The 26,617-nt window shown below is 55.6% G+C and overlaps 1 protein-coding gene across 2 annotated transcripts in view; it reads right to left on the bottom strand.

Moving 5' to 3' along the window:
* FAM20C (FAM20C golgi associated secretory pathway kinase) overlaps positions 1–8,584 on the bottom strand; it is a 34,902-nt gene extending 26,318 nt beyond the window's left edge. Inside the window, exons 1-2 of one of the 2 annotated variants that reach the window (XM_033096066.1) lie at positions 7,755–8,584; positions 5,861–6,039 (exon numbers count right to left, since the gene is read on the bottom strand). In XM_033096066.1, the coding sequence (XP_032951957.1) occupies positions 5,861–6,039; positions 7,755–8,359 (784 nt within the window). In that variant the 5' untranslated portion in view covers positions 8,360–8,584. The remainder of the gene's footprint in view (positions 1–5,860; positions 6,040–7,754) is intronic. The other variant, XM_033096064.1, reaches the window with a different exon arrangement.
* Between the last annotated feature and the right edge of the window lie 18,033 nt (positions 8,585–26,617).

Below are 26,617 nucleotides of genomic sequence, written 5' to 3' on the forward strand. Positions count from 1 at the left end.
ATGGTCATTGAGAACATGCATCATTTCTACATGTTAACATACATGAATAGGTCACCATAGTGTGTTATGGGATGAAGCTCTTAGCCCACGTGCACTGCTCACCAACTTTCCCCAGGACCAAGCGCAGGATGAAAACCACTGGATGTGCCCCTCAGGAGATCCCCACAGATGCCGCCACGCCCTAGGAGTCCCCCACCAAGGAAAGAGCAAGTGAAACCGAGAACCAAGGAGAAAGGTGTGACGCCTGGGCTGGAGCCCCAACACCCCCGTGCCCAGCTGGGGACAAGGCGCGGGAGACACAGGACCCTGTGATGTGCCCCTGGTTCATCCTGTGCCCCCTCGATCCTTTCGGGACGAGACCTGGGTCCTGCACACTGGGCACAGCTACCACTCAGCCCTTTCTTTCCTGTGGACACCAAAGCCAGCACCACCGGTCCCCTCATCCCGAATGAGAATCCTCAACTGTATTTTGATGGGCCACCTCCTCACTTTCAAATGCACTGATCCCATTTCTTAGAGATCTGTGGACCACACAAACACGTCCACGCGGGAGGCGCTGCCCGGCCTCCAATGGGAGTCTCTGACGTCACCACCCTTGGCCAAGGTCATGTCAATGTGAAGCAAGGCTGTCATTAGGGGTCACAGGTGTTTTCACAGCCACTGCCTTGGTTTAAGGGTCCGAGGAAGTGAGGGCCTTGCCCAAGGACGGCTCAGATTTGGAGAGTGTGACACCAGGAGCATTTAGGTCACCTGTTCTTCCTCACCCCGCCTTCCTCACCCTATGGGGAGTGGAGGTTGACAGTGTCCCCCACTCCTGGGTGGCCATGCAGGGCTTCTTCTACCTTGGCCTTGACCTTGGCCACTGAGAACCTGGGCTCATGGAGAGGGCTGGGGTGCGTCCACTCACATCGGTGATGGCGCCTGGGGCTGGCATTGAGGGGACAAGCAGCATGGGTGTCTGCTCCCACTTGACGGGCCGGGAGAGGCTGAGTGACCGCGGCCTGCGCTCTGGGCCTTGGCAGGTGTCCTGTCCGCCTCACCTGTGCACATTCTGTCCACCGCACAACACCCTGGGTGTTTGGGCCGTGACTGCCGCCAGCCTGGACTGCTGTCGGTGCCATGCTTCCCCTAGAGATAGCTCACTTTCATTTTGAAAATTATATTTACTCAAAAGGGAAATGACCACACTGCCATGGTGGAAACCAGTCCTAGACTTGGAAGGAACACAACTGGAAGACACACGTGCTGGGTTCTGGGGCCGCAGCTGCCGTCTGCCCAGTGGAGAGGTGCGGGCGGGGTGATGCTGGGGTAACACCTAGTGGGATTCGCTTCTGGAGCTTCCACTAGAGCAGGGGCGTCCACACTGCGGCCCGCGGGCCAACTGCGGCCCGCAACCCATTGTTAATCGGCCCGCAGAAAATTCCAAAAATGTATTTAGTTTACTTAAATAAACCAGGTGAGGCAAGACGTACTTCACCTCGAGTGAGTGGCCCGGCTGTTGGTGTATTTTACCGCATATGGCCTTGGTGAAAAACGTTGAAAAAAAAGTTTGGACACCCCTGCACTAGAGGCTGGGAGGAGAGTTGGGGAGGGCTCAGCTATTTGCGGCCCCCTCCCGCGCCCTCACAGTCATGCTCTGGGATGGTCTACGGCCCCTCCAGCACTGGGCCTCCATGTCCGTCAGGCGAACTGGGCATTTTCAGCTCTCCTTCTCCAGGCCCAGGCCAGGTCCTGAAGACTGGGACCCGAGGTGCAAGGGGGAGCTTTCTGGCTGGAACTGCCTTCCTGAGGAGCCCCCCTCTGACTAGAACCAGCGGTCCCCGGGAACCCGGGGCAGCGGCCGAGCGAGCGCGGCCCCGGCAGCAGCCTTTGCTCCTGGGGGCCAGCCAGTCGTGGATCCCAGCTGGGCCAATCGGTGCCCAGGACTCCTGTCCCTCCTGAGCTGCTCTCTGCTGTGCAGGCCCCGACCGGCTTTGCCCCTGCCCTGTGCACTGCCGGCCGGAGGTGGCCCATCCTCAGGCCAGTGTGGCTCCTTCTTTCCAAGTACAGACTCGTTCACTCAGCCGTTTGTTCTTTGCGTCCATAACTGTGCATGATGGCGACTTAATTCTCATCCCTGAGCAGACGCGCGACATGCCTGATTTCCTGCTGAACAGAGGAGGTGACGACTCAAGCCTTTTCAGGGGTGAAAACGTTCCAAGCGGCAGGAGCCACGGTGAGTACTCTGCTGGCTTCATGCGCGGTTCTAAGCTGGGCACTTAGCAGAATCATCCTGAGAGAAACCTGTGGGGACCTTGCAAGCATCATGCTCCGTTACATTTCCAGCTCCGTTCAGTAATGAGATGAGCAAGTCAAAGATAAAAGTGGCCAGCCCGGGCCAGCCGGCTGAGGAGGCAGAGATGTGCCAGCGCAGCGTCCCTCTTGGAGGCCTCAGTTTCCCTATTTGTAGAATGGCCGTCAGAAGGTGGGTTGGATTTCCAGCTCTTTAAATTTAGAATCTTTCTTACGCTACCACCATGGGTCACTGTGACTTCCATGTCTTTCTTTTCTTCTACTTCGTGCTCTGAATTCTGAGGCAGCCTCTGGGCTCCCCTGAAGGGGCTGCCGTCCAGGCTTCCCGAGGGTCCTCCAGGTCACAGCAATGCCAGGGGCAAGGGCAGGGGCCTCGCCACCAGCAGCACATAGCTCCTATCTATGGACCCCAGTCTCCAAACCTGCCCAGCTGGACCTGCTAAGCCAGGGGCCATAGCCAGGGGCTGTCTCTCTCAGCTGGGTTTTCAACCAAACGTCCAGCTGGATGTGGGGGTGGCCACCTGCCGGAAAGTGTGCACTCAGTAGAGGGCACCAAGGGACAGTGCCACCTGGCCTTGGGCCAGCTCCTCTCCTGCCGCCTGCAGACCTCGGCCTGGACACCTGAGCGGCGTGTGGGCAGCACTCTGCTCACAGGTGAGGGGCCTTCCCACAATTGTGATCTTACTTGGGTGCGTTTAGGCCCGAGGCAGCAGGGAGACGGGGGCCAAGTGTGGGCTGCGGCCCTTCTCCAGGAGCCGGCCCGGCTGCACCGGCCACCCCGGGCACAGGGGCTCTGCCCTCTCAGGGCTGCCTGGTGCTGCTTGCAGCTCTTTGTCTATTTACCCACGAAGCCTCCCAACACCCCCTGAAGGACGTCTCTGGGGATCACGTCCTTCCTCAAAATCTCCAGGGGGCAGAAGTGTTCAGGGATTTCGAAAACTTCAGATGACAAAAGGCACCGGTGTCACGTGTCACCCTGAACAGCCTGGGGCACAGCCCTGTAATTAAACTCACTCCAGTCTCCTCAGGATGTGTGCACATTTACCCCAAGGGAGAAAAACGAGGGTGCATGAAGAGCCTCACTGATTTAGGGTTTGTCCCACGTACGTTCAGTTTGAGTCAGGTTTGCTGTCAAATGAGTTACATTTGGATTTCAGAAACTATAGAGTCCAGGTTACAACCATCCCCGTGTTCCCGTGAGCAGCCGGAAGCCAGAGGGGTTAATGCATTTGCCCAAAGTCACTTTGGCTTGTGACTGGTGGGACAAGGCTCTCACCAGGCCTGCTGTTCTGCTAGGGGGGTGGGGGTGGGGACAGCACCTGGACCCATCAGTCAACCTTCCAGCACTTTTGGACACCTGCAGAATGACGGTGAATGACCAGTCTGGCTCTGACGGACCCTCCGCCCCAAGGAACAGACTGGGTTAGGGGTGAGTGAGGTCAGATCAGACAACCCGTAGGAGACAGATGGGCACCCGAGGTCACACCAAGCCAAAAGGCTGGGGTGGCTGGATCCCAAGCCACGGGCTTTGTCCACCACACAGCAATGCCAAGCAGCTTAGGCACCACTGCCCAGGACAGTTGAAACAAAGGGAGTGAGGTGCCCCAAGGCCAGGCCCCTGCGGAGGATGCCAGGAGCGGCAAAACTGCCTGGGAGCCTGGGAGGCCCATCCTCCCTGCAGCTGCTCCCTGAGCTCCTGAGCTCTGCCCTCTGCATAGAGCAGTGTGCCGAGAACTGGCTGGTCTGCTTCTGCGTCCTTGCAGCCCTCCCTCTACCCTAGACCCTGCATTTGCACTCAAGGGAGTGGCCGTGGAAGCCCACCCTGCAAAGCACAACAGCATTTCCCAAGCGTGCTCACATCCACCATCTTATTAGAGTCAGATGCAACGTTCTCCAGCATGAGCCCATTAGACAGATGGGAAAACTGAGGCAGAGAGCAGTGCACACGGGGAGCAGCAGGCTCTTTAACAGGAATTTTGCACTTCCCTAAAACCCTTCTAGTTTTAAACTGTTGTTCTCATTTTTTGTCCCGGATAGCCCCGCCCTCCCGTGGAAGGACCTGTGATGAAAGCTTACAGTTCACTTAAGAACAGTCTGTGCCTCCCCTTACAGAGGGCCCTCCTTGTTCCTCCTTCCAGAGGTCATCTCTTCTCTAAACGCTCCTAGACTTTGTCTGTGTGGTACCTACACCTGGTCAGTGTGAGTCTTTCCTGTCCCCTTGGACTCAGGTCAGGAGGCAGCAGAATCCAGAGGCTGGACTCACTCCCAAGTGCCCACCACCCAGAAAAAGGGTGTCATACTGGAGGTGCCAGGAAAGCCCGCTGAGCAGACTCAGTGCACCGGATGTTTCTCTCACAGTCTCAGCTGTTCACAGGAGTGACAGGGACACCAGCTGGGGATGTCTACCAGACAGTCCTGTCATTCACACGGCTGCTTCCCAGCATAGCCTGAAGCCCTGGGCTGAGGGACAGGATGGAGGCTGAGCTTCCCGTGGGGGGCGGGGGGAGCGCTGGACTTGGGGAGGTGCTCACATCCCTTCTGGGCAGGAAGCAAGTGGGGGAGACCACCAGCTTGCTCTGGCCAGTCCCCTTCCCCGAGCGTGGACAGTCACGTGCTGGGAGAAGCTGCAAGTCCTTCTTTCCATGCTAGCTGAGTGCCCAGCACACAGCTGAAGCCAGGCAGAGAGAGCCAAAAACCTCCAGAGAACTCTGAAAAATCCCTGCCAGTGTCATAGGTCACATGTATATCCCCTCTGTCAGCACCTGGACAGAACCCAGGTGACCTTTCAGCATCAGGGCTGCTTACCAGATACCAAGAAGCAGCTGGAACTGCCTGCTCTATGACATAGCGTGGGGACCTGCACTCATATGTCCCCCCACCCGCCACCACCGTCCTTCCACCCCCGGTGGCCAAGTGCCCTTGCAAAGCCCCTGGGGACTGTTCCCACCCCAGGGCCGCAGCCTATCCCCCTTGCCTGTCCAAGCCACCAGTGACTGACAGGGACCTTCACGAACTCTTGCCCACAGGCCCGAGTGCTGACATGTTCCCCTGAAACCAGTGCCCGGAGCCCTTTCTTGTCCGATGCAGCGGGTCCCAAAGGACCCCCAAAGCACTGCCTTGGGATGCCAGCTGCATGGCCCCCACCCTGGTCACCCTCATCCACATGATCTCACAAGAGCACCTGGCTGAGCCTGGATGCTGGTCCAGCACAAGAAGACTCAGTGCTCCACTGTGTCTCCCGCCACGCCGAGGGAGGGCCGCGGCCCCCAGGGCTGTTCCTTCCTTACCCATGTGGGGGGCATCTGTGACCTAGAAAGTGCTGTGCCCCTGCTCAGGTGGGGAGGCAGCATGCAATAGGAAGGGCTGTGTGGCATGGCCATGCCCTCACTCATCTGGGGACAGCAGAAGGCGGCCCTCGGGGGTCCCTGCCCTCAAAGCCTTCGGGTGCCTCTGTGTGGACAGCGGGGGCGTAGACCTCCCGGGCAGTGATGCTCCGCAAGGCAAACGCTTCTGGGCTTGCCAGGCCCAGCAGGCCGACCGCTCTGAAAGGCACAGCGAGGGCACCTACCGACACTGGTTATCTTCTGCGCGCCGAGGTCACCCAGCAGCGCTTCGACCGCTGGGCTGCGCCTGGAGTACAGCTCGTACCGATTAATGCCCAAGTGGAACTTGAGCCAGTTGGGATAGGCGTCCACGGCTGCCTCCCCGGTGGGTAAGAACGCTTCGTCCTCAGGACCTCCGGGTGGCCTGTGGAAGTGAGTGACCCAGAGTCAGCAGAGAGCAGAGCGCCGGGGAGCTGGCCGCGGGTGCCAAGGTGTTAACTCTGGATCCAAATGAACGTACACTTATTCAGCGCCGTCCGGCTCCAGCAGGATGCTGCACAGTCCACACTTTTCCTGGGGCTGTGTTCTACCAACTAATAACATACCTGGAGACCATAATGCTTACTTACCCCTGAGCCGCCCAGACAGCTATAACTAAAGCAGGACCAAACCCAGGACGTCAGCACCAGGCCCCACCGTGTCTGTCCTGGGGTCACCAAAACAGCCTGACAAGCATGATGTCAGTTTGGGGTGCAAGAGGCTGTCGGCCCTTCCCGGGGGCAGAAGAAAGAACTCATCTTTGACCACAGACTGTGTGCAAGTCACAGACACGCCCAGTCTGTCAGAAACTCTCCCTGGGAACGGCTTTAGTTCTAACCACCTGGGGTAGGAGTGATGCAAGAGGCTAAATTTAATTGTAATGAGATCAGTCTTGGGTGGGGAGAGAGGAAGGAGGCAGGCACTCACTTCAGCCAAGGCCCAAAGACAGGGCCTGCCATCCGCCGGGTTGCCTTCTGCCCGAGTCAGGGCCGCTTGGGGAGGGCAGGCCTGTGTGCTGCTGCACTGGAGGGAAAAGCGGGCTTTCCTTGGTGCTAATTCATCTACAAGTGAGGCCTCTCGGCCCTAACTCCTGTCCCCCGATGGACACGACAGGTGGCTCCCTCACTGGCCACTGGCTGTCTGTCCTGCGATGAGCCACAGGTCCAGGCCACGGCGCCAATTCTCAAGTTTCTGAGCATTTCCTTGAACCTGGCCAGCAGGCAAAGCCCAGAGTCCACCAAACCAACCCCTTAGTGTGTTCAGACAGAAAACACTGGGCCTGATCAAATTTCACAGGAGAAAGGATTTTCTAAAATGTTTTGGAAACCTGGCCTTTCCCCTGGTGCCTTGGGTAACTTTTTGCAGGCAGTTATTTATTCTGGCCATGCTGCTAGTTAATATTTCACTACCCTAGGTTGCAGCATCTGCTTATTTTGATCTTGGTGGCTGAGGAGGGCCTTGGGGGAAGGGTTTTAAATCAGTACAGTTTCAAGAGATGCTCCAGGGGGATGGGTCTCCCCCTAAATGAGGCTGTCACCCCCTTGCAGCTGGCACTGTTCCAAGGCTGGCTGCAGCCCACACACTGGCTGGGAGAGCACCTTCCTTAGACTCTCTGGCCCTGCACGCCCCTCTGCTAATGCTGTTCTCACTGACTGGATCACTGGGTCTGTCCAGACCTTCTGACGTGTCCATCAGAGCAATGCCGCCACGTGTCTGACAGCTTGGCAGCCAGCAGCTCCCCAGGCAAAGGATAGGGGCCCTGCCACCTCCTTCATTCATTGCCTGATGTCACCCAAGCCAGTGGCCAGGGCCACGCAGGCCAGCTCTGCTTTCCTGTACCTGCAGCACTGACCCTCCCCCGCTCTGCCTTCAGGCCGGTGGCAACCCGGAACAGCTCCCAAGCCCGCAGCCCTTCTCAAGGGGGCAGTCAATCATCTGGAGACAAAGAGCCGCGGCCCTTCCCAGGGGCTCTGGGCCTCTTACACAATGCCTTGGATGTGGAAGGGACACACAGGTCCGCTTTGATCCTCAGAGGGCTCGTGGCTGCCTTAGGGATCGGGCCTGCCAGGCACCCACCGGAGGGGACCCCACCCCACTCACCAGTTGGGACTCTCCGCCGCCGCCTTGGGGTTAAATCTGATGTCGCTGTTCACATTGAAGAGGACGTCGTCTTCCGTCAGCGGAGGCACCGCGACCTGGTACAGTGGGTGTTCGAACAGCCTGGCCAAGAGGGAGCCGTCTCCGCTGGGGCCTGGGGGTGGCACCGACCGACGGGGGCCAGGGTCTCGGAGCAGCGGCCGGTGCGCTGGGTCACGAGGTCTCGGGGCGCCGGGATCCGGGCCCCGCAATGCACTCTCGGCCGGCTCGGCTGCAGGCGGCAGCTTCTCCAGCGAGTGGGACGTGAGGTTGGAGGAAGGGTCGGAGCTGAAGTCCTGCAGGATGCGAAGCGTGTGTTTGTTGGGCCAGCCCGAGTCTCCCGCGGCGGCGGAAGCGGGGGCCGGAGGCTCCCCGGGGCGTCCCCGAGCCTTGGCCCAGCCGGGGGCCGCCGCCTCGGCCGCGGGCTGCGCGCAGGAGCAGCCGGGCTCCCCGGAGGGCCGAGCCGCGCGCCGTCCCAGCTTCGGCAGCAGGTCCAGCACGATGTGCAGCGCGCAGGCCGCCAGGAACACCGCCAGGATGAGCGCACGAAACCGGCGCAGCGGGATCATCCTCGCGGCCGAGCGCCTCCGGAGCGTGCTCCGCGCGTGCCCCTCTAGTGTCGGCTGGGCACGAACGCGGTGCTGCGGCTCGGGTCAAGGTCCATCTGGCGTCGGACAGCTACCAGCTCCGGGGCTGTCCCCGGGCCCGCACCACGTGTAAGGCGCCCACCGCCAAAGCGCCCGCTTGCCGAGCCATCTCGGGGCCGTTCCCTCTCGTCTCTCCTGAGCGGCCGCGCCCTCAGCGGCCGGGCCCAGCGGCCCTTATCCGCGGAGCTGGGGCCGCAGCCGGATGAGGCCCTGCTCACGCAGTGGCCGGCTCGGGTCCCTGGGGCCCGGGCCGCGCTCATCAGGCGCACAGGGGCCCAACGCTGCGGCCCATTCCGGCCAGGGCGCGGCGGGCTGGGGATGGTGGTGATGACCGCGCGTTGCAATCCGATCCGCGGCTCCGTGGGCCGCGCTAGGCGCCGGGCTGGCCCGGCGGAGAAGGGGCGGCTCCTTAGGGCAGGGCTCGGCTCTCTCAGGCTGCGGCCCGGAGGCGGGGACCTGGAGGAGAACGAGGGCGCAGGGCCGCGGGGTCTGAGCCCAGGGCGAGCGCGGGGGGTTGGGGGGCACACGGAGCGGCAGGCGAGATCCCCGGCAGGTGCAGCGGCGTCCCCAGAGTGCAGGGTCCGCACGGCCGAGCCTCTCGGTGCCCCGCGCCCCGGGTGGGCAGATATCCGAGCACGGCGGAGCCGCCCCCCGCGTCAGCGCCCGCAGATTGGCGGAGCCGCAGCCCCGCGAGTCACTGCCGGGCCCCAGCCGACTCCGCTCCCTTTCTCTTTTCTCCTCCCCTCGGCCGCGCCCCGCGATGCCTCTGCAGCTCCGGGCCCGCTAAGGAGAGGGCGCCTTCTTCCGTGGCTTGCCGAGAGAAAACGGAGACACCCGAGAGAGGAAGGTTGGAGGGCGCGGGGTCCCTCATGCCCGGCTCGTGCAGCAGGAGATGAGCGCCGCGCCGCTGCGGGCACTGTGGATGGGCCCTCCCGCTGGGCCGCTGCACCCAGGACTTCTGCCCGCCAGCCTGGGGCCGGCTGCCACCAGCTGTAGCCTCTCGGCTCCTCCCGAGGCCCAGAACCCAGGCCAAGTCCCTCCCCAGAGCCGCTGGGCATCTGCACCACCAGACGGCGACCTTGTGCCCCAAGCCCCCGGCTTGGGCTTGGGCGGGCCCCCAAGCGCCCTGCAGCCGGAGAACTGGGGTGGGGGTGGGGACGCCGTCATAGAGAATGAGAAGAGTGCTGTATTTGACCCAAATCGGGGGGACTGTTCGAGGCTCCGGCACCCAGCTGGAGCCCCACCCACTTCACACTGGGGGGCCACTCCTGTGCCTCAACTCTGGCGGCGCTAGCACCCCGAGCAAGGATTGGCTGGGCACTGAGAGGTCGCAGTGTGTTTGTGAGGCGGCACCTCCTCACTTTGTGCCGGGCAGAGTGTGTGTGTGTGATTTGCCTCCCAGATGCACGGGATGGATGGCCCACCCACACCCAGGGGCACCGACAACGGGGCCTCTTCTGGCACACACATCTTCCGGGACCCCCAGGCCCCAATAGGGAATACGAGTGTGAATGTCAGCCCAAAGTCATAGTTAGGGAGGTGAGTGAATCAGGCCAGGGAAGACGTCACACACTCGTCTAGCTCCAAGCACACAGATTCTCCTCCCCCACCCAGAAATGGGAAGAATCTCCCCAACCACAGCCTCTCCAGTGGGACACAGAAGGGGGGCAGCCTCTGGTGGGCGCCCAGGGTGGCAGCCCTCTGTTTCCTTCAGTCACTGTGCCATGGGGGCGGCTCCCCGCCCTCTGCAGACCTCAGCTCTCTCTCTCCGGTGCATTCAGGGTGCATCGTCCCTGTGACTCAACGCTGAGTCTGGCGCCTGGCCCAGTGCCTCACACTGAGCAGGACCCCACTGCACATCTGCTAAGTGAAGGGGGTGCCCGACCACCTGGCCAGTGTCTCTGAGGCCTTTGGAAATAAGTGAGAGGACTGGGCTCAGCCTTCCTGGAGCTGGAGATTGGGGGCGGCAAGAAGAGGAAGGTGGATTTGACCCAGGAGATGGAGCACTTGGGAGACTTTTGTCCTCGGAGTTGGAGATGCCTCCCTCTCCAACCCCTCACAAGGACGGCACCATTTTTGTGCAGAGGAGGTGACTTTGGACAGGGTTACCCAGGGGGCCCAGGGAATGATGTGCGCACTGAGTTGGAGGTTGAGAAGTAGCCCCCTGCCCCATTTGGGGGAGGGGGAGCAAGGAGTTGCCATGTGGCAGGAAGGAGCTTAGGTCTGTGGTCTCCCAGCCCAGCGAGCGTCTCTCTTGGCCTCCGTGTCCAATAGCCTGCGAGCCCCACCAGTCCTCCCATGCTCAATGTCCTCGGGGTGGATGTCTGGTGGGCTGGCCCCACGAGCCGTGGACATCAGGTGTGGGGCATCCCCAAAGCTTATTTCACCCCCAGCCCCCCACCTCCTATGTTACTTGGACTCTTCTGTTCACCACTGGATGGCTCCCTCTCCTGGTTCTGGGTTCATCTCAACTGTCACCTTAGAAAAGCATTGTGTCACTAACCAGATAATTTTGAAGTGCCCCCGACTATTGATTTTCCTAGCAGTACCCATTGCTATCTGAAATACCATCTTCTGTCCTGATTTACTGTTTGTCTCCCCCAAAATGCATGCGATCCATTAATTCAGGAGCCTCAGATGCCTGTGCACAGCTTTGCCCTGGGGCCTGCAGAGCAGGTGCTCAAAAAAGAGATGACAAACCACCATCCAATGTGGGGTCAGATGTCAACAAACTAAGGTGACACATGTGAAAAAAGCCTTTGAAGACAGAGCACACGCCACAGGGGGACAGTATGAAAAGCTGGACTGGATCTTCCCGCCTAGTTCTTATAATTTGTCTGAGGATTAGTTTGATTTGGTTCAATTGATTCATCCATGGAAATCACAAAAAGCAAACATATACACAGACACACACAGAGACATATCCATAGACATAGATACACACACAGAGAGGCACGCACACACATACACATGCAGACACACACAGTAGACACACAGACACACATGCAGAGACACACACACATGCACATATATAAGTAGACGCACACACAACCACACACAAGGCCCCACCTCAACGTCTGGGCCAGGCCAGGCCAGGTCAGGTCACTGCTCCGGGAATGGTTTGGGCTTTTTCCTCCCACAAGATGGCACTCCAATAAGCCAGTAGCTAATGTGTCAGGTGGTGACTGGAATTATGCAGAAAACGAGGTACAGCACAAAGGGAACCCCACACTCTGGGTGGTCAGGGAAGGAGCCTGAGAAAGCAACATTGGAATAGAAGCTTGCTCGTGAGCGAATGGGAACTCGGAGGTCTGTGGGGTGGTGTCCTGGGCAGCAGAACTGGAAATGCCTCTGCTCGGGGGCAGGGCCTGGAAGAGCCAGTATATGGAAGCGGGGGGGGGGGGGCCTTGAGGTTGAAGTTGAGATGGGGGAGGAAAGGGGCTGGAGAACATTCCAGAAGGGTCCAGGACTCCTTCCGGGATGGGAGAAAGGGGAGCAGCACAGGCCACAGACACCCAGCCTGCCTCTCCTACTGCACTGCCCACCCTGGCCTGGCCTGAGTGGTCCAGCCTGGAGTAGAGGAGGGGCCAGAGGGACCTGCCCACCAGCTCAGGCCCTGGTGCCTTCAGCTTTCTGATTCTGCGATGTTTTCCTAAGGGTTACTTACCCAAGGCCCCTCCAGGGAAACTCCTGGGCTGTTGACCACAGACCAGCCCTGGTCACAGGCTATTCTGGGAGCTGAGGGTAGGGGTAGCTGGGTTGGCGGGGGAGGGCTGTGCTGTGGGAGGTAGGAAGGAGGAGGGGTCATGTTCCTGACTGGGCACCCACCGTGTGCTCAGGTGTCATGGGGTGTGTGGCTTTAAGCCTTGTCTGGTGGAACAGAGAGCATGGAGATTCCCTGCCTGCATGGGACTTGGCTAGCACGGGGCTGATGGGCTAGCAGGATTTACGTGGGAAGGGGGGCACACTAGCAGGAGAGATGCCACCGTAGGGAAGGGACATAAGTGTCACCAGTGTCCTCTGGGCCAGTGTCAGGTACTTGTGTGGGGCCTGCAGGGAGAGAGGAGGCATCCTATGGACGAATGTGGCCTCCATCAGCCACCAGCACTGCCCATCTGGCATGTCCAGCTGCCCCTCGCTGGGACTTTGGCACTGTTTCCCCAGCTACATATCCACAGCCTGAGGGGCCTTCGGAAAACAGCTCCTTTGTTCTAATTTTAAATCACAGATCAAGAAACTCAAAAGTAAGCAAATAAAACTCCTTGACTTCATTTGCTACATTTTGTATCATTCAAATACCTGATTTATAGTCTTTCCTATCATACATACAATAACCACCCAAACTGACCGTCTATTGAAGGAAAAATGTGAAGAATTCTGAAGGCAGGTAGGTTATTGTCTGGTCACTGAGCCCAGTGCAGCTTCATAAACAGAAGCCATGCTTTGAAGCCACTACATGGAAATCAACGCCACGAATACAAACACTTTTATATAATTTGGGGATTGTGAAGGAAACCCAAAGGGAGGTTACAGACTATTCAAAAATGAACGCAAATGAGAACAGCACGTATTAAAACCTGTGTGACTCTACCAGCGAGGTTCACAGAGGAAACCTGGCGTGATGACAGCACTTCTGAGAAAATGATAATGACTAGAAATAAGTGAACTAAGCTTTCCGTTCCAGAAACTAGAAACAGAACAATAAAATAAGCCCAAATAAAGAAGGAACGAATTCATACAGAACCAACCAGAACAAATACAACAGAAAATAAACAATGGTGGAGTTGGCTAATAAAACGAAGGCATTTCTCTGAAAAGACCAATAAGAGTCAACATGTTGGAAAATATGACTAAGGAGAGAAAAGAGAAGACAGAGTAAGAATGAGAGAGGAGATACGACTGCAAATGGGACAGGCATGAAAGTCCCAGAAAAGACTGTACCACTCTCTGTCATATCTGATGATGCCAAAGAAATAGGTATTTTTAAAGAAAAATTTAAATGACCAAAATTGACTTAAGAAGTACTAGAAAATGGAGCTAGACCAATCATCACAGGAGAAATTGAAAACCGGTCAAATATTGATCCCTAAAAGCAGAAGTTGGCCAGACAGCTGCATCAGACAGTCAGGGAACAGATACTTTGTATGTCACGGAAATTGCTCCAAACAGAGAGAAAAGATGGAGATTTCTGTACCCTGAGGTCCGCCCCAGATAAGGCCATCTCCCCTGGAAGCAGAGATGACGTCACTTTACCCACTTCACAGACAGAGGAGATTCATCTGATCATTCAATAGGTGCTGAACAACCCCTGCAAAATTCAACACTCATTCCTGTTAAGAAGTCGTAGCAAATCCCCACTAGTGGGAAATTGCCTTTCTCTGACAAAGGGCACCCACAGAGAGTTGCCAGTGACATCATTCTGTCTTTCCCTGGGTGTAGCAGAAACATTTTAGAAGGTGGCAATCTGTAAAATCAAAAGGCATTCACCAAACATTATTTTACGCATGAATGTAATCTGTAGGTTTGGAGATTAGAGGTGAAAATGTGAATATTAGACAAATAAGATTTGGTATTTAGAGGCCAATGCAAGATTCAAGTGAGAGAATAAATTTCAGTAAAACGTCTTTTCTAGAACCCTCAAACTTCTGGGTCAGGTTCAAAACACCAGTGCTGCTGAACCACACAGGTGGGCGATGTGGGTTTACCCCTGATGGAGCCGCGGTGCTGTGAGGACACGGGGACCTCCTGCAGTTTCGGGGAACACTGCCTGTCTTGAGAACTCCACCTCCTGTGGTTGTCAGCAACATGCCCCAGGTGAGCCCTGCTCAGGTCCCCCGCCCCCACTTTCTGCCCACAGCTCTCTGTCCTCTACAGACCCAGGCTGTGCCCTAGGGGATGTGGCCAGAGGGGTCTCTTGACTGCCCTTGCCAGAGAGGATGTCCACCCTCATTCTCCCTATTACCATCGAAACAGACAAGTACAGGACAGGGCTGAGCCCTCCCTCCCAACGACCTGGAGGTCATCAGGGTGCCCCTGCGTATGGATGCGTCCAATGGCACAGGGCACAGCCTGTAAGCACAGTACTGCCACTTGTCACCCAGAGGGACAGTGTCCTATGGCCCCGAGTGTCATGCACGTTCTCAACATGGGGGGTGGGGGGAGCTGCTGGGGAGGAGGAAACAGCTTGGGTGTAAGGTTTCAGCACACAGGTAAGTCCTGGGAACAGCGGCCTCAAATACTATATTGGAAAGTATGGTTTGAGGTCATTATTCAGAACTTCATAGGCCATTTCCTGTCTGAGCCCCAGGACTGCGGACAAGGCACTGTAGTGTTTTATGAATGACAGATGGCTTTTGTCACACCTCTCATCGTTTGTGGCACTGGGGCTGTGGTTGGGCCCGGCCGAAGTGGGCACCTGGGTACTGCCTGTGGGCAGAGCCTGCAGGTCAGCCTTGAGGACGGACCCCAGCGTGATGCTTGGCGCAGTGTCGCCGACTCACTGCAGCAAGGACAGCCTGGTGCCCCCAGGACGAGGCACAGCTCTGACGCATGCCAGTCTCACAGGGCTGGCTGCGCCCCAGAGGTCTGCCCCAGGGCCTGCAAGGGGGCTTCGATTGATCCTTCCACCCCGCTCACTCGTCAGTCATCTGCATGGTCTTCCTTGGCCTAACCCCATTCTCTTTATTGGGACACGAACAACCGCAATGTTCCAGTTTGTCTGAGCGCTAATATCCCGAGTCCTGCTGTGAGAGAGACAACAGGGCCTTTGCAAATGCAAAGTATTCTTCATCTTCAAGAGATGCCGGGACTGGCAGCCGCCAGATGCTGGGGTCCCACCACTGCCCCAGAGCCCCAGCCCTGCCCTACACAGCCTGACACACAGCCTCTTAAGGGTGCTGAGGCAACCTGTCCTTCTCGGTCCCTTTGCAGGGGGACGGGTACAGCTCGGGAGCCGGGAGGTGAGAGGTCGTTCCTGGCACACACACTGGCCCAGCATAGGCAGTGCAAGTCCTTGGAGCGCCGGGGACCAGGTCCCCACAGCATTGCCAGGCGAAGACCACCCAAAAAAAGACCAGGCAAGGCTATTAGGCCTGAAGTACCTTTCCATATTTCCAAAAAACAAACAACAACAACTCCCACAGAAATTTGTAGGCCAAGGATAAATTAGCTAAGGACAAAGGTAGCACGATGACCATTTATCATCCCGAGCCAGAGAGGACACTGGGAACCCTGTCCTGTCCTTGTGATTCAAGGTCAGAAGCTGCTGCTTTCCCTCATTATTTCTATTTTTAAAATTGCATTGGGGCCTCTTGCAAAAATAGCAGGAGGTGAGGACATTTCAAGCCCTCACATGCCCCTTTGTCAGAAAACCACAGGGACCAGGAACAGCCGGCCAGGATGTGGGCAACAAGGAGGCGCAGCTCAGCCCTCGGTCACCGCACGAGGGGGTAGACTGTGGACAGCCAGGGCAGGCACATGCCCAAGGTCATTTAGGGAGGCCCCACAGCCATGGGCACTGGTCCCTCTGAAACGCAGGCCGCAGTGAGCCCGGGGCCGCGCAAGCAGAGCAGTGATAACGGGTTCCACGCCCTGTGTTCCGAGTGCAGGGGAGGCACCTTCCCGAGCAGCCTGAGAGCTGGGAAGCTGGAGACGCTCACGTCCGTCACAGGAGACTAAGACGAGCCCCTCTGGGAGGTAACTGATGAGGAAGGCACCCAGGACTTTCTTTTGTGTACACGTGTGAGTGTGTACATGTGTGTGCACACACACGTGTGAATGTGTGTAAATATGCATGGACATGACCAGGGAGCTGCAATGTTCTCAGGCCCCAGTGTGCAGACCAAGGCCCACACATCGAAGCCAGGGCCAAGTAACCAAGAGAAAGTGACAGCTGAGATTCACTCCTGGTCTGGCAGACCCCAAAGAGCCCTCAGTCAAGCTCCTGGAGATGGACTCTCATGGGGGTCTTGGAGTGGGGGAGGCCTGTTTAGAATGCAATCTCTGCAGGCCTACGGCCAGGGCAGGCAAGCCAGCACCCAGCCCCCACCCAGCCCGTCTTGGCTTCTCTGAGTACTACTCCTTATGCTGGAAGTCAGAGCCCCAGGCCCCTGGAGATGGTGCTGCTGCTTAGAGAAAGGGACCAGAGAGCTCTCGTCCCCTCAGATACCCAGCCCTGCCACCCACAGGCAGCCTGAGCAAACCTGTCCAAATGGTCCTGGAATCCTGACATCCTTTCATGGACCAACACTCCTGTTTAACTGTCATCCTTTGTGGGGCCTGGAGCCCTTTCTCCCTACAGCAGAGCCTAGAGCCTTCCTAGGCAAACCTTGCAGTTCTGCTCGTTTTTATGAAGTCCTTGTTCCCAGGAGTGGGCAGCCCAGCATGGCTGAAGGGCGGGATCCTGCTGGGACCAGCAGTGGACAGTGATGTGTGTAGGTTCTGGACCACAGAGTCTAGAGACGCAGGCATAGGCTTCGACTGAAAGTTTCAATCACTTTGGTTGTCACATGGCTCATAGTCAAAGATTAGGAAAGTATGTCAGTCATGTCCTGTAAAGCAAGTTCCAGGAAAAATGTTTAAAAGTACATGTTGCTTAAGATGATAGAAAAATGTAGTTATGGGGGTGGCTGGATGGCTCAGTTGGTTAGAGCATGAGCTCTGAACAACAGGGTTGCCAGTTCGATTCCTACATGGGCCAGTGAGCTGCGCCCTTCACAAGTAGACTGAAAACAACGAGCTGCCGCTGACCTTCCGGAGGGGCGGCCGGATGGCTCAGTTGGTCAGAGTGCCAGCTCTCAACAAAGTTGCTGGTTCAATTCCCACATGGGATGGTGGGCTGCGCCCCCTGCAACTGAAGATTGAAAACGGTGACTGGACTTGGAGCTGAGCTGCGCCCTCCACAACTAGATTGAAGGACAACTACTTGGCGCTGATGGGCCCTGGAGAAACACACTGTTCCCCAATATTCCCCAATAAAAGTTATTTAAAAAAAAAAAAAAAAACGTACGCGGAAAACACTGATAGCTTAAACAACAAAATGGTCATGAGCACATAGTTTCTGCCTTTTGCTTTAAAGACAGCATCACCGATGCGCAATTGTGAGATGTTTGGCAGAATCTGCTTCCTCAGACTGATAGGCTCACCCTACCGCCGTGACGAAGACAGCAGACGAGATGACGTCAGAAACTGCATTAACCAGACTAAGGAAAACCGCCGAGGCCGGCACAAGGACTGATCGATTCGCCTGGCCCGTGGCTCCCAACGCTGAGCCCCGTCCTCTGCTGAGCCTTAGTCCCTGATGAAAAGCCACCAGGAGTTCGGGCTTTGAGTACGAGCTCACCGGTCTCCTGGCCTGGTGCCCTGCCTGCAAACGGCTGTGATGTCTCCACCACAAAACTCAGTGTTCGATGCTTGACTCTGCTACACGTCAAGTGGGTGGACCCTCTTTTGGTTCGGTGACACTGCCCCCAACGTGGGGACGTACCTCAGACAGCACTGACAGCAGGCCTGGCAGCCTGGGCCCGACGAGCCTCTCACCTGTCTTGTCAACAGGCATTTTTCAGTCCTTCCTAGTTCTCCAGTTGCCCACCTCCCTTCTCCATACTCTCATCAAGACGCAGAATGCATTTCCTCAGTGGCTGTGGGCCTTTGGTGTTTTGACATGTGGGCCTCTCCATTGAGCAACTCACAACAGGACAGCTTCCTGAGAGAGGGAGGCAGGAAGGGAGGCAGAGAGGAAGAGAGGGAGCGAGGGAGGGCGGGAGGGACGGAGGGAGAGAGGAACCAGGGAGGGAGACACAGAGAGCGTGGCCACAGTCTTTATTACATAATCTCTGAGGAAAAACTAGATCAGGGCTAAAGAGGGAGAGCAGGGGAGAGGAGGGTGAGCAGGGCTGAGGAGGGAAAGCAGGGGTGTGGAGGCCCCCGGCCCCCAGGAGTTTCCTATAAGTTTTTATCGTGATTAAAGAAACAAATGTCAATAATGTTAACATTCTCCCAAAATGATGATGGAGAAACTAATTACTGAGAACAAAATGTTTGAAGATAATGATGAGTTTTGTACTTATAAATATTTCTACCTTTTAATCAATTGGGATTAGATGAGCCAATGCTTTGAGCTATGTCTGATGACAAGGGCCTTCCTCCCACTGTCCTGGCCATTCCTGAATCAGGGCTGGTGGCCAGAAACACTCGGGGTTCATTTCACGGCTCGTTAGTGGGCATCGCTCACACCCATTCCTGCTTTTTGGCATGAAGGAGACTGCACTGCCAACAGTGCTGGAATAAGCAAAGGTCAGAGCAACCATTGGTGGCATCTGAACACGTTAAGGGAACTGTATGCCCCAGTGTCAGGGGCCACGTCCTCCTCCTGGTAATGGTGTGGGTGCTATTAAAAGTGCTGGAACCCACACAGTGAGAAAATTGCAGCCCTGGAAGGAGGCATCTGAGGGTGGCCTAATGCACTGGTGTCCCCTCTGACCTGGCCTGGGTCCCTCTGGGGAGGGAGGGGTGGCCAGAGCAGCGAGAAGGCAGGGGCAACTAAGTACGTTCTCCCTTTGAAATAATCCTCTTGAGTTTTAACATCGAGTGTTTTAGATTCAATGATTTTATACTCTACATTTTTTTAAAATACAAGGACCTGAAAATAAAAGTGAATAAACCATAACAGCAGAGCTTCTGTGGGAGTTGCAGGGGGTAGGGGACCGAATCCCCCACTGGGCCTTACCCCCAAGCTTGATGGCACCAAGGACAGCCCTAAAACAGCTCTGCAGGGTCTGGGTCCCCCAGTAGAGACTCTGGACCTTTAGATTGGGAACACGCAGGCCCCCTAAATAGACTGATTTGAGAGGCCAGCAGATCTGGCCATTACACAAAGGACTGAGCTGCTTGAGAGACCAAATATAATGGACACACCTTGGACGACCAGGAGCTCCACTCACAACCTCTGCTGCCACCGGCCTAGACGGTTGGGACTTGGTCAGTGGCTGAAAAAATTAGAAGGGTCCTGGATTGCTGATGCCATCACTGTCAACTCAGGACCAACCGGAGAAAGCCAGCATGCCCCTCTACACGATGGCATGGGACGCCCGCATCCAGGCAGCTGCCACACTTCCCACCCGCAGACTCCATCGGACATGTCGGGCTCCCCTGTCACCACGATGTTCTCCCACCGAGTCTCTGCCAAACACAAGTGACGGTGGCCCACTTTGTGGCGTACCAAGCTGCGAATACGCGGCCTCGTCTTCATTTAGCCCCACTTGCTCCAAATGCTCAGTCACGAAGTATGATGAATGTGTACATCAGATGTGAGCAGACTCAGGCAAGGACGCTCAGTCAGGGAGCAAGGAAGTCAAGTCCCTCTGCTTGTTTTGTGCTTTCTGTTGTACATCCTGAGGTTCGTGTGGGAGGTGGCTATGATAAAACTAGGAACGAAAGAACCACGCTGCCCACTGCCTTCGGGGAGGCAGCAATAACACGTGCTACTGAGTAGACTGAAAGGCTACCTCGAGTGGGAACAGTTACGGACACCTCAGGGAGCTCCTTTATTCAATTGTAAGATATTGTTGTGAGCAACCAAACAAAAATGGAGCCTGTTTCCTGCCAGGGGCTTATCAGGAGGCTGCCAGGTGGTTGTGGGGCCTCCCGCTGAGCCCATCCATCAGTCATCCAACTTGATAGTTCTCCCAGCGCCCTGCAGCCCCGTCTCCTGGCGGCCTGGGCTCCCCCTCACCCCACACAAGGCCCTGGTCTCCAGGGCGGGCCGTGAGCAGGGATCCAAGTGTGCCCCGAGGACTCCACTTGGGACGCTGTGAGACTGGCAGGAGGGCATGGCTTTACTCTGCCTTGATTGCTCCACCAAGAAGTGGCCAAGATGGGGAGATGCAAGTAAAGGAAAGTTTGAGGGGACAACTTAGGAGAAGAAAAAGGAAGGCCCGTGAAGGCTGCCCAGGGTGTCATGTGTGTGGTCCTACCCAGGGCTGCCCTGCCGGGGGCAGAGAACAGAATCTCACCTTGGCATGTGTGCCAGGCACAGGAGACGGATGACCATGTCTGCGGGAGGAGGTTGTATGAACACAGGGGCCTTACTGAAGACCTCCGTCCTCTCAGGAGATGCCCTTATCCAATGAGTAAGTACAGGACCCCTCCCCAGTGCGGCACAGCCCCTGCAGGAAGGGGATAGGAGTCCCTCTTCCTTCTCAGCCCTTCCCTTCCCCCAGGACCACAGTCTCAGGTCAGAATTCTGCCAGGTGGTCAGGGCTGGACCTCCTGGGCTGACTCTCTAACAACATGTTCATAGTTAATCTCCTACTAGTAATCGTGCCTATCCTCTTAGCTGCAGCATTCCTCACCCTCATCGAACGAAAAGTACTAGGCTACATGCAATTCCGTTAAGGACCAAATGTTGTAGTCCCCTACGGACTCCTCCAACCAATCGCTGACGCCATCACATTGTTCCCCAAAGAACCCATTTCCATGTTCAGTATCGCACCAGTCCTAGCCCTCGCCCTAGCTCTGAGGATATGAGCCCCCCACCCATCCCGCACCCAGGAATCAACCTAAACCTCGGCGTCCTGTTTATACTGGCCATATCAAGCCTAGCCGTGTATTCCATCCTATGATCAGGCTGAGCCTCAAACTCCAAATACGCACTAGTCGGAGCCCTACGGGCAGGAGCACAAACCATCTCCTACGAGGTAAGCCTTGCAATCATCCTACTCTCCATACTACTGAGCGGATCCTTCTCACTGCCAACCCTCGTCACCACACAAGAACACACACGACTAATGTTCCCATCGTGACCACCAGCTACAATGTGATTTATCTCCACCTAGCAGAAACCAACCAAGCCCCATTCGACCTCACAGAAGGTAAATCTGAACTTGTTTCCGGATTCAATGTAGAATATGCCGGAGGCCCATTTGCCCTCTTCTTCCTAGCGGAACACACCCACATTATTAAATAAACATTTTTACAACCACCCTCTTCCTGGGGGCATTCCACAACCCACCCACACCAGAACTATACACTGCCAACGTCGCACTCAAATCCTCACTTCTCACTATCTCCTTTCTATGAATCTGAGCATCCTACCCATGCTTCTGATACAACCAACTAATACACCTCCTATGAAAAAACTTCCTACCCCTACCCCGAGCCCTGTGCATGTGACACGTAGCAATACCCATCCTTATAGCTGGTATTCCCCCACAAAGGTAAGAAATATGTCTGACAAAAGAGTTACTTTGATAGAGTAAGTTATAGGGGTTCAAGCCCCTTATTTCTAGAATTACAGGAATTGAACCCGCTCCTAAGACTTCAGAAACCTCTGTGCTACCACATTACACCACATTCTACAAGAAGGTCAGCTAAGTCAGCTATCGGGCCCAAACCCCGAAAATGTTGGTTCACACCCTGCCCGTCCTAATAAACCCACTCATGTTCACTACAATCTCATTTACCAGTATCCTAGGAACCGTATTGTAATGACAAGCTCCCACTGACTACTTGTCTGAAACGGCTTCGAAAGGAATATGCTAGCTATTATTCCTACAATGATAAAACGATTTAATCTTCGATCCACAGAAACCTCCACCGAGTATTTTCTCACACAAGCAACCGCATCCATGCTACTCATGCTAGCCACCATCAGGAACCTCCCACACTGGCCAGTGAGCCGTCACAAACATCCCGAGCCCAGCAGCCTCGACTGTCATAAGCGTAGCCCTCACCGTAAAACACGGCCTATCACGCAAAGTCACACAAGGCATCCCCGTATCATCAGGCCTCATTCTTCTCACATGACAAAAACTAGCCCCCTTGTCAATCCTGTATCAAACCTCACACTCAATCAACCTGGACATCCGACTCGCCATGTCTATGTTGTCCATTGTAATTGGAGGCTTTGGAGGCTGAGGGGGACTCTACCAAACCCAATTACGAGAAACCCTGGTGTCGTCTTCAATCGCCCACAGAGGCTGAATAACAGCTATCATAGTCTGCAGGCCCACCATCGGCTGCTTAACCTAGTTCTAGATATCCCGCATTTGTGAAGAATCAGGACACCCACGTGTGCACCACACAGTGTCATCCCTTTGGGAGCAGGGTGGGGGCGTGGCTCCTGACTCCGCCTCAGGGCAGCCAGGCCCTTGCTGGTCCCTCCGAGAGCCAAGCTCAGGAGTGAAGCCCTGCTGTATGCTCAGCTTCGGTGAGCAGTGCGTGTGCCCACAGGGGAGCCCTTTGTCATTTCGGAAAAGCCTCCCGCTAAGTCCCAGGCTTTGACACTCAGGGTCCCAACATTACTGCTCTCAGTAATAGCCACTCCAGGGCCAATTTATCATTTTTGGCAGAATGGCCCGTGTCTGCCACCAACCTCAGTTTTGGATGTTGTGCTTTTTTATATTTTATTCTCTGAGATGAGCAGCATCTTCCAAGAGCAACCTGAGGTCTGTCCCCACCTCCTGAGATGCAAAATCAGGACGGGACCTTGGTCGCTCAGGACTCCAGACCTGGCTCCCCAGCTCACAGACAACCTGTCACCTGAGCCCTGGGAGCAATGTGTTTTCTCCCTCAATCGGTTTGGCCAAGATTTCAAAATTTTAAAGATGAAAAGGTGCACCTCTCTGGCTTTTTCCAGGAAGATGCACTTTCACAGCACCTTTGGCAGCACAAGGGGGAAGCCTCAGGCCATTTATGATGAGGCCACCTGCTCAGCGCCAGCCCTGGGGTCACAGCAGGCAGGCAGCCTCTGCAGTCCCCAGTATCCGAAACCTGGCAGGGTTTACAGCAAACCTGTGTAGGTTCACAGCAATGGAATGACCATCACAATCTCCAGTGAAATGACAACTGCCTGCCTGACCCTTGGTGGCCGACAGGGCAATGGGTGGCACCATGTTAAAGTGATGGGCAAATTGAATCCCAGCCCCTGTCTACGTATTTAATTCAGTGATTCTGTTTGTTTTTTTTTGGAATTGAGGTTCCAAAACTTTGTACCAAAGCCTTCATTACTTCTCAGCGCAAACTGCTGTGTCTCATTGCTGGACCAGCTAGGCCACCTTCCTCCCAGGAATACTGGACACACCTTTGTCCCAGAGGCTACTGTCCAGCTGGTTTTGTGCTGAGAAACCCCAGCCCTGACACCGGGGCCGGTCAGTGACCAGCTCTGCGCACCTCCTTTGGTAATGGGAGGGTGGGGGGACTGGGACGTCCTTGTAAGGGGGCATTTGATGGGGCTCTGAGTTTGGTAAATGCCCTTTGTCACCAGGGAAGAGCCCGTCTTGGGTGTGACCTGACTACGCTCTTGGACCCCCAGGCCCAGAGCCCTCCTTTCTTAGTCTAGGGTTGTTGAGCCCTGTGTCACGTAATCAGGAGACACAGTTCCATAGAGGCTCAGAGGACGCTTGCAGACAGGAGCAAGCGGAGGCCCCCAGGCGGCCCCCTGGGATGGCCAGGTGAGGGGCCGTCTGAGCCCCAAGCAAATGCCAGCTGGACGAGAGCTGCTGCCGACTGAGATCCGTCTGGGTGCGCCCATAGAGTGGCTTCTGTGCAGCATGGCTCTGCTGCCACACTCACTGCGCACTGTCCCTCCTGACCTTCCTTCAAGGTAAATGCTAGCTTCTTGTGCGGTTGGCCAACCAAAACGGTGGCTGAGAGAAATGCCCTTGAAAATGCTTCCATCAGGAAACATTCAGACGCTTTAAATATACACTTTAGATCGAGTTTAATGAATACTCTGTTGCCTTTGATAACTATGATTTCTTTATCTTCCGTAAACAAGGACCAGGGCCTTTTTTTACCTTTATTTTGCAGAATAAAAGGTTGCTCAGTGAGTGAATTAGCCCCCAGCAGCTGCCCAGTGTAACCTCTTGCACAGCCTGAGGGAAGGGCAGTGACACCCTTGCAGGTACTCAGACACCCACCCACAATCCCAGCAGGGACAGAAAACCCACTGGAGGAGCCATTAGAATGAAAACCAAGAACAGCTCAGAGGGAGTATTCCTGAGTTTGCTCTGGGACCACCTGTGGGGGCCTCTGTGCCCTAGGAGCAGCCAGTGCCATGCAGGTCTGTGAATGTGACACAGGACACATGCACCAGGGGTCCGGAGGGCTCCAGGGGCCATGCCAGGCATGCCCTCAGTTTCAGGAATGCCAGCTGCATCCTGTACATGCACGAACCGCCGCTGAGGTCCCCGTGCTGATTACAGCTGTGGTTTTTCTCTGAAGCTTTGGATGCGCTCTGCTGAGGGAACTGCCTCTTCTCCCCCTGGGACCTGGGGTGATCTGCTGGCCCCTGATCCCTCTGGATGTATGACTGGTCCCGGGTGAGCACACGACCCCAGGGCCCTGAAGAATATCTCCAGGCTGATGAGAACTCGCGTTTGGGGAGAAGAGACGCAGCCGTTTTTCGAAGGTGATGCCAGCCCAGAGCTGGTGTGGAGCTGGTGTCACTGCCATGTGCTGAGGAACTGCTTGTGAGCAAACAACACAGAGGGAAGCGTTCTGGAGACGGATGGAGGGAGGGAGCGTCAGTGATACTGTCTGGGTCTCTAGCTCCATCTCTGATACAATCCTGAGCCAAAAAAAGTTATTATTTTTCTTTTGTCTGATTTAGTATGGCTTTGACTTCTATTAATTGGAACCAAAAGACTCTTTAGCTCTATACCACGTAAGAGAGATGTTACTCCAGTTCCACGTCAGAAATTTGAGGCTTAGATGATTCAATGCACTGAATGTGTGTCCCCCCAAAAATTCATATGGTGAAATCCTACGGTGTTGGAGAGCTTTTGGAAACTTCTTTGGCAGTGAGGCAGTGGCCAGATGTGAAGGCCAGAGCTCCACTAGCTACTTTGGAAGGGAGAAAGGAAACCACAAGCAACTAGATAGCAGCATTCCTGGTTGCCAGCAACCTACTGGGATTCCATGTGAGCTGGGAAGACCAACGTCCGTGCTTCTTTACGTGACAGAAAAGGCACTTCTGTCTTGTATTAGCCACTGTTATTTTGGGTTTCTGTGTATGCAGAACGTAATGATAGGGAATAGCAAACGACACAGGCCACATCTGCGACTGTCTCAAGGCAGTGTCTCCTGCTGTATGACCCCGCACAGAGCCTTCTTCAGCACCCTGTCATGTCCCAATTCTCATGGCAGCCCTCCTTCCCCAGGCTGCTCAAAGGAACCGCTGACCACTCTGACCCTGTCAGTGTGCTATTCAGGGCAGCCCATCGCATCTGTCTTGGATTCTGGCTCAATGCCCCTACTTTGTCCACTTCTCACTCACAACTGTCCCCCACCCACCCACTTAACTTCAAGACTACCTTTCTGATCTTGTCGGACAAAGAAACATCAATTGAGTAACCTGTGCTCACCAGGTACGACCTCCTGGACCATGCCCTCCCGTCACAACCCTTGGGGCCACTTGTCATGCTGAGATGCGCACAGAAACAGAGCTGGGCAGGCAGAAGTCCTCTGAGAAGCCTGGAAGACGGACACGGGCAGCTGCCACCTGCCCCGCATCCGGTCTGTGGAGGGTCTTCCTGCTGGTTTTCTCCGTGGTTGTGCCTCCTGGTGGCCCTCAGCCGAGAGTGTTATCATCCCCCCTTTGGGGACAAAGGTCTTCCCAATCCTACATCTGTGCTCTCAACCACTGCTCTGTGTGTAAACCACAGTAGAACCCAGGACAAGGCACCTCTAACTTCTGTGCCCTCTGAGGGAGCGTGTCACCTGCTCCCGAGGCCCTGAGCTCAAAATGGGGTTGCTGAGCCCGGAGCATATGTGTGAGAGCCCAGGCCCACCCTGGTCACCTGCACTTGGTTCCCAAACATGCAGCCACATCATCAGTGCCCAAGACAGACACGTCCTGTATCGAAGGCAGGTCCAGAACATTCCATTGCACTGGCAGTGGGATGTGAAGGAAACAAAAATGAAAGGGCACTGAGAAAATCCATGTTCTCAGACTAACATTTGCTGGAAAAAGGCCAGGCAATCTTTCTAGACCTTTTGTGTCACAACAATGAAGCAGCTGGTTTATGAACCATTAAGTTGACTATGTTCATTGATGATATGTTAGGTTTTTGTTGAAATTCATAAGCTGGTCCATCTTTCATAATAATCCAACAATGGGTCATCCATCATGTTTACAGCTTCGGGAAAAGAAGGCAGCAAATGCCACGTCCTGTAATGTGT

This window comes from Rhinolophus ferrumequinum, chromosome 24 (genome assembly GCF_004115265.2).
Source record: "Rhinolophus ferrumequinum isolate MPI-CBG mRhiFer1 chromosome 24, mRhiFer1_v1.p, whole genome shotgun sequence".
NCBI classification, from domain to species: Eukaryota; Metazoa; Chordata; class Mammalia; order Chiroptera; family Rhinolophidae; genus Rhinolophus; species Rhinolophus ferrumequinum.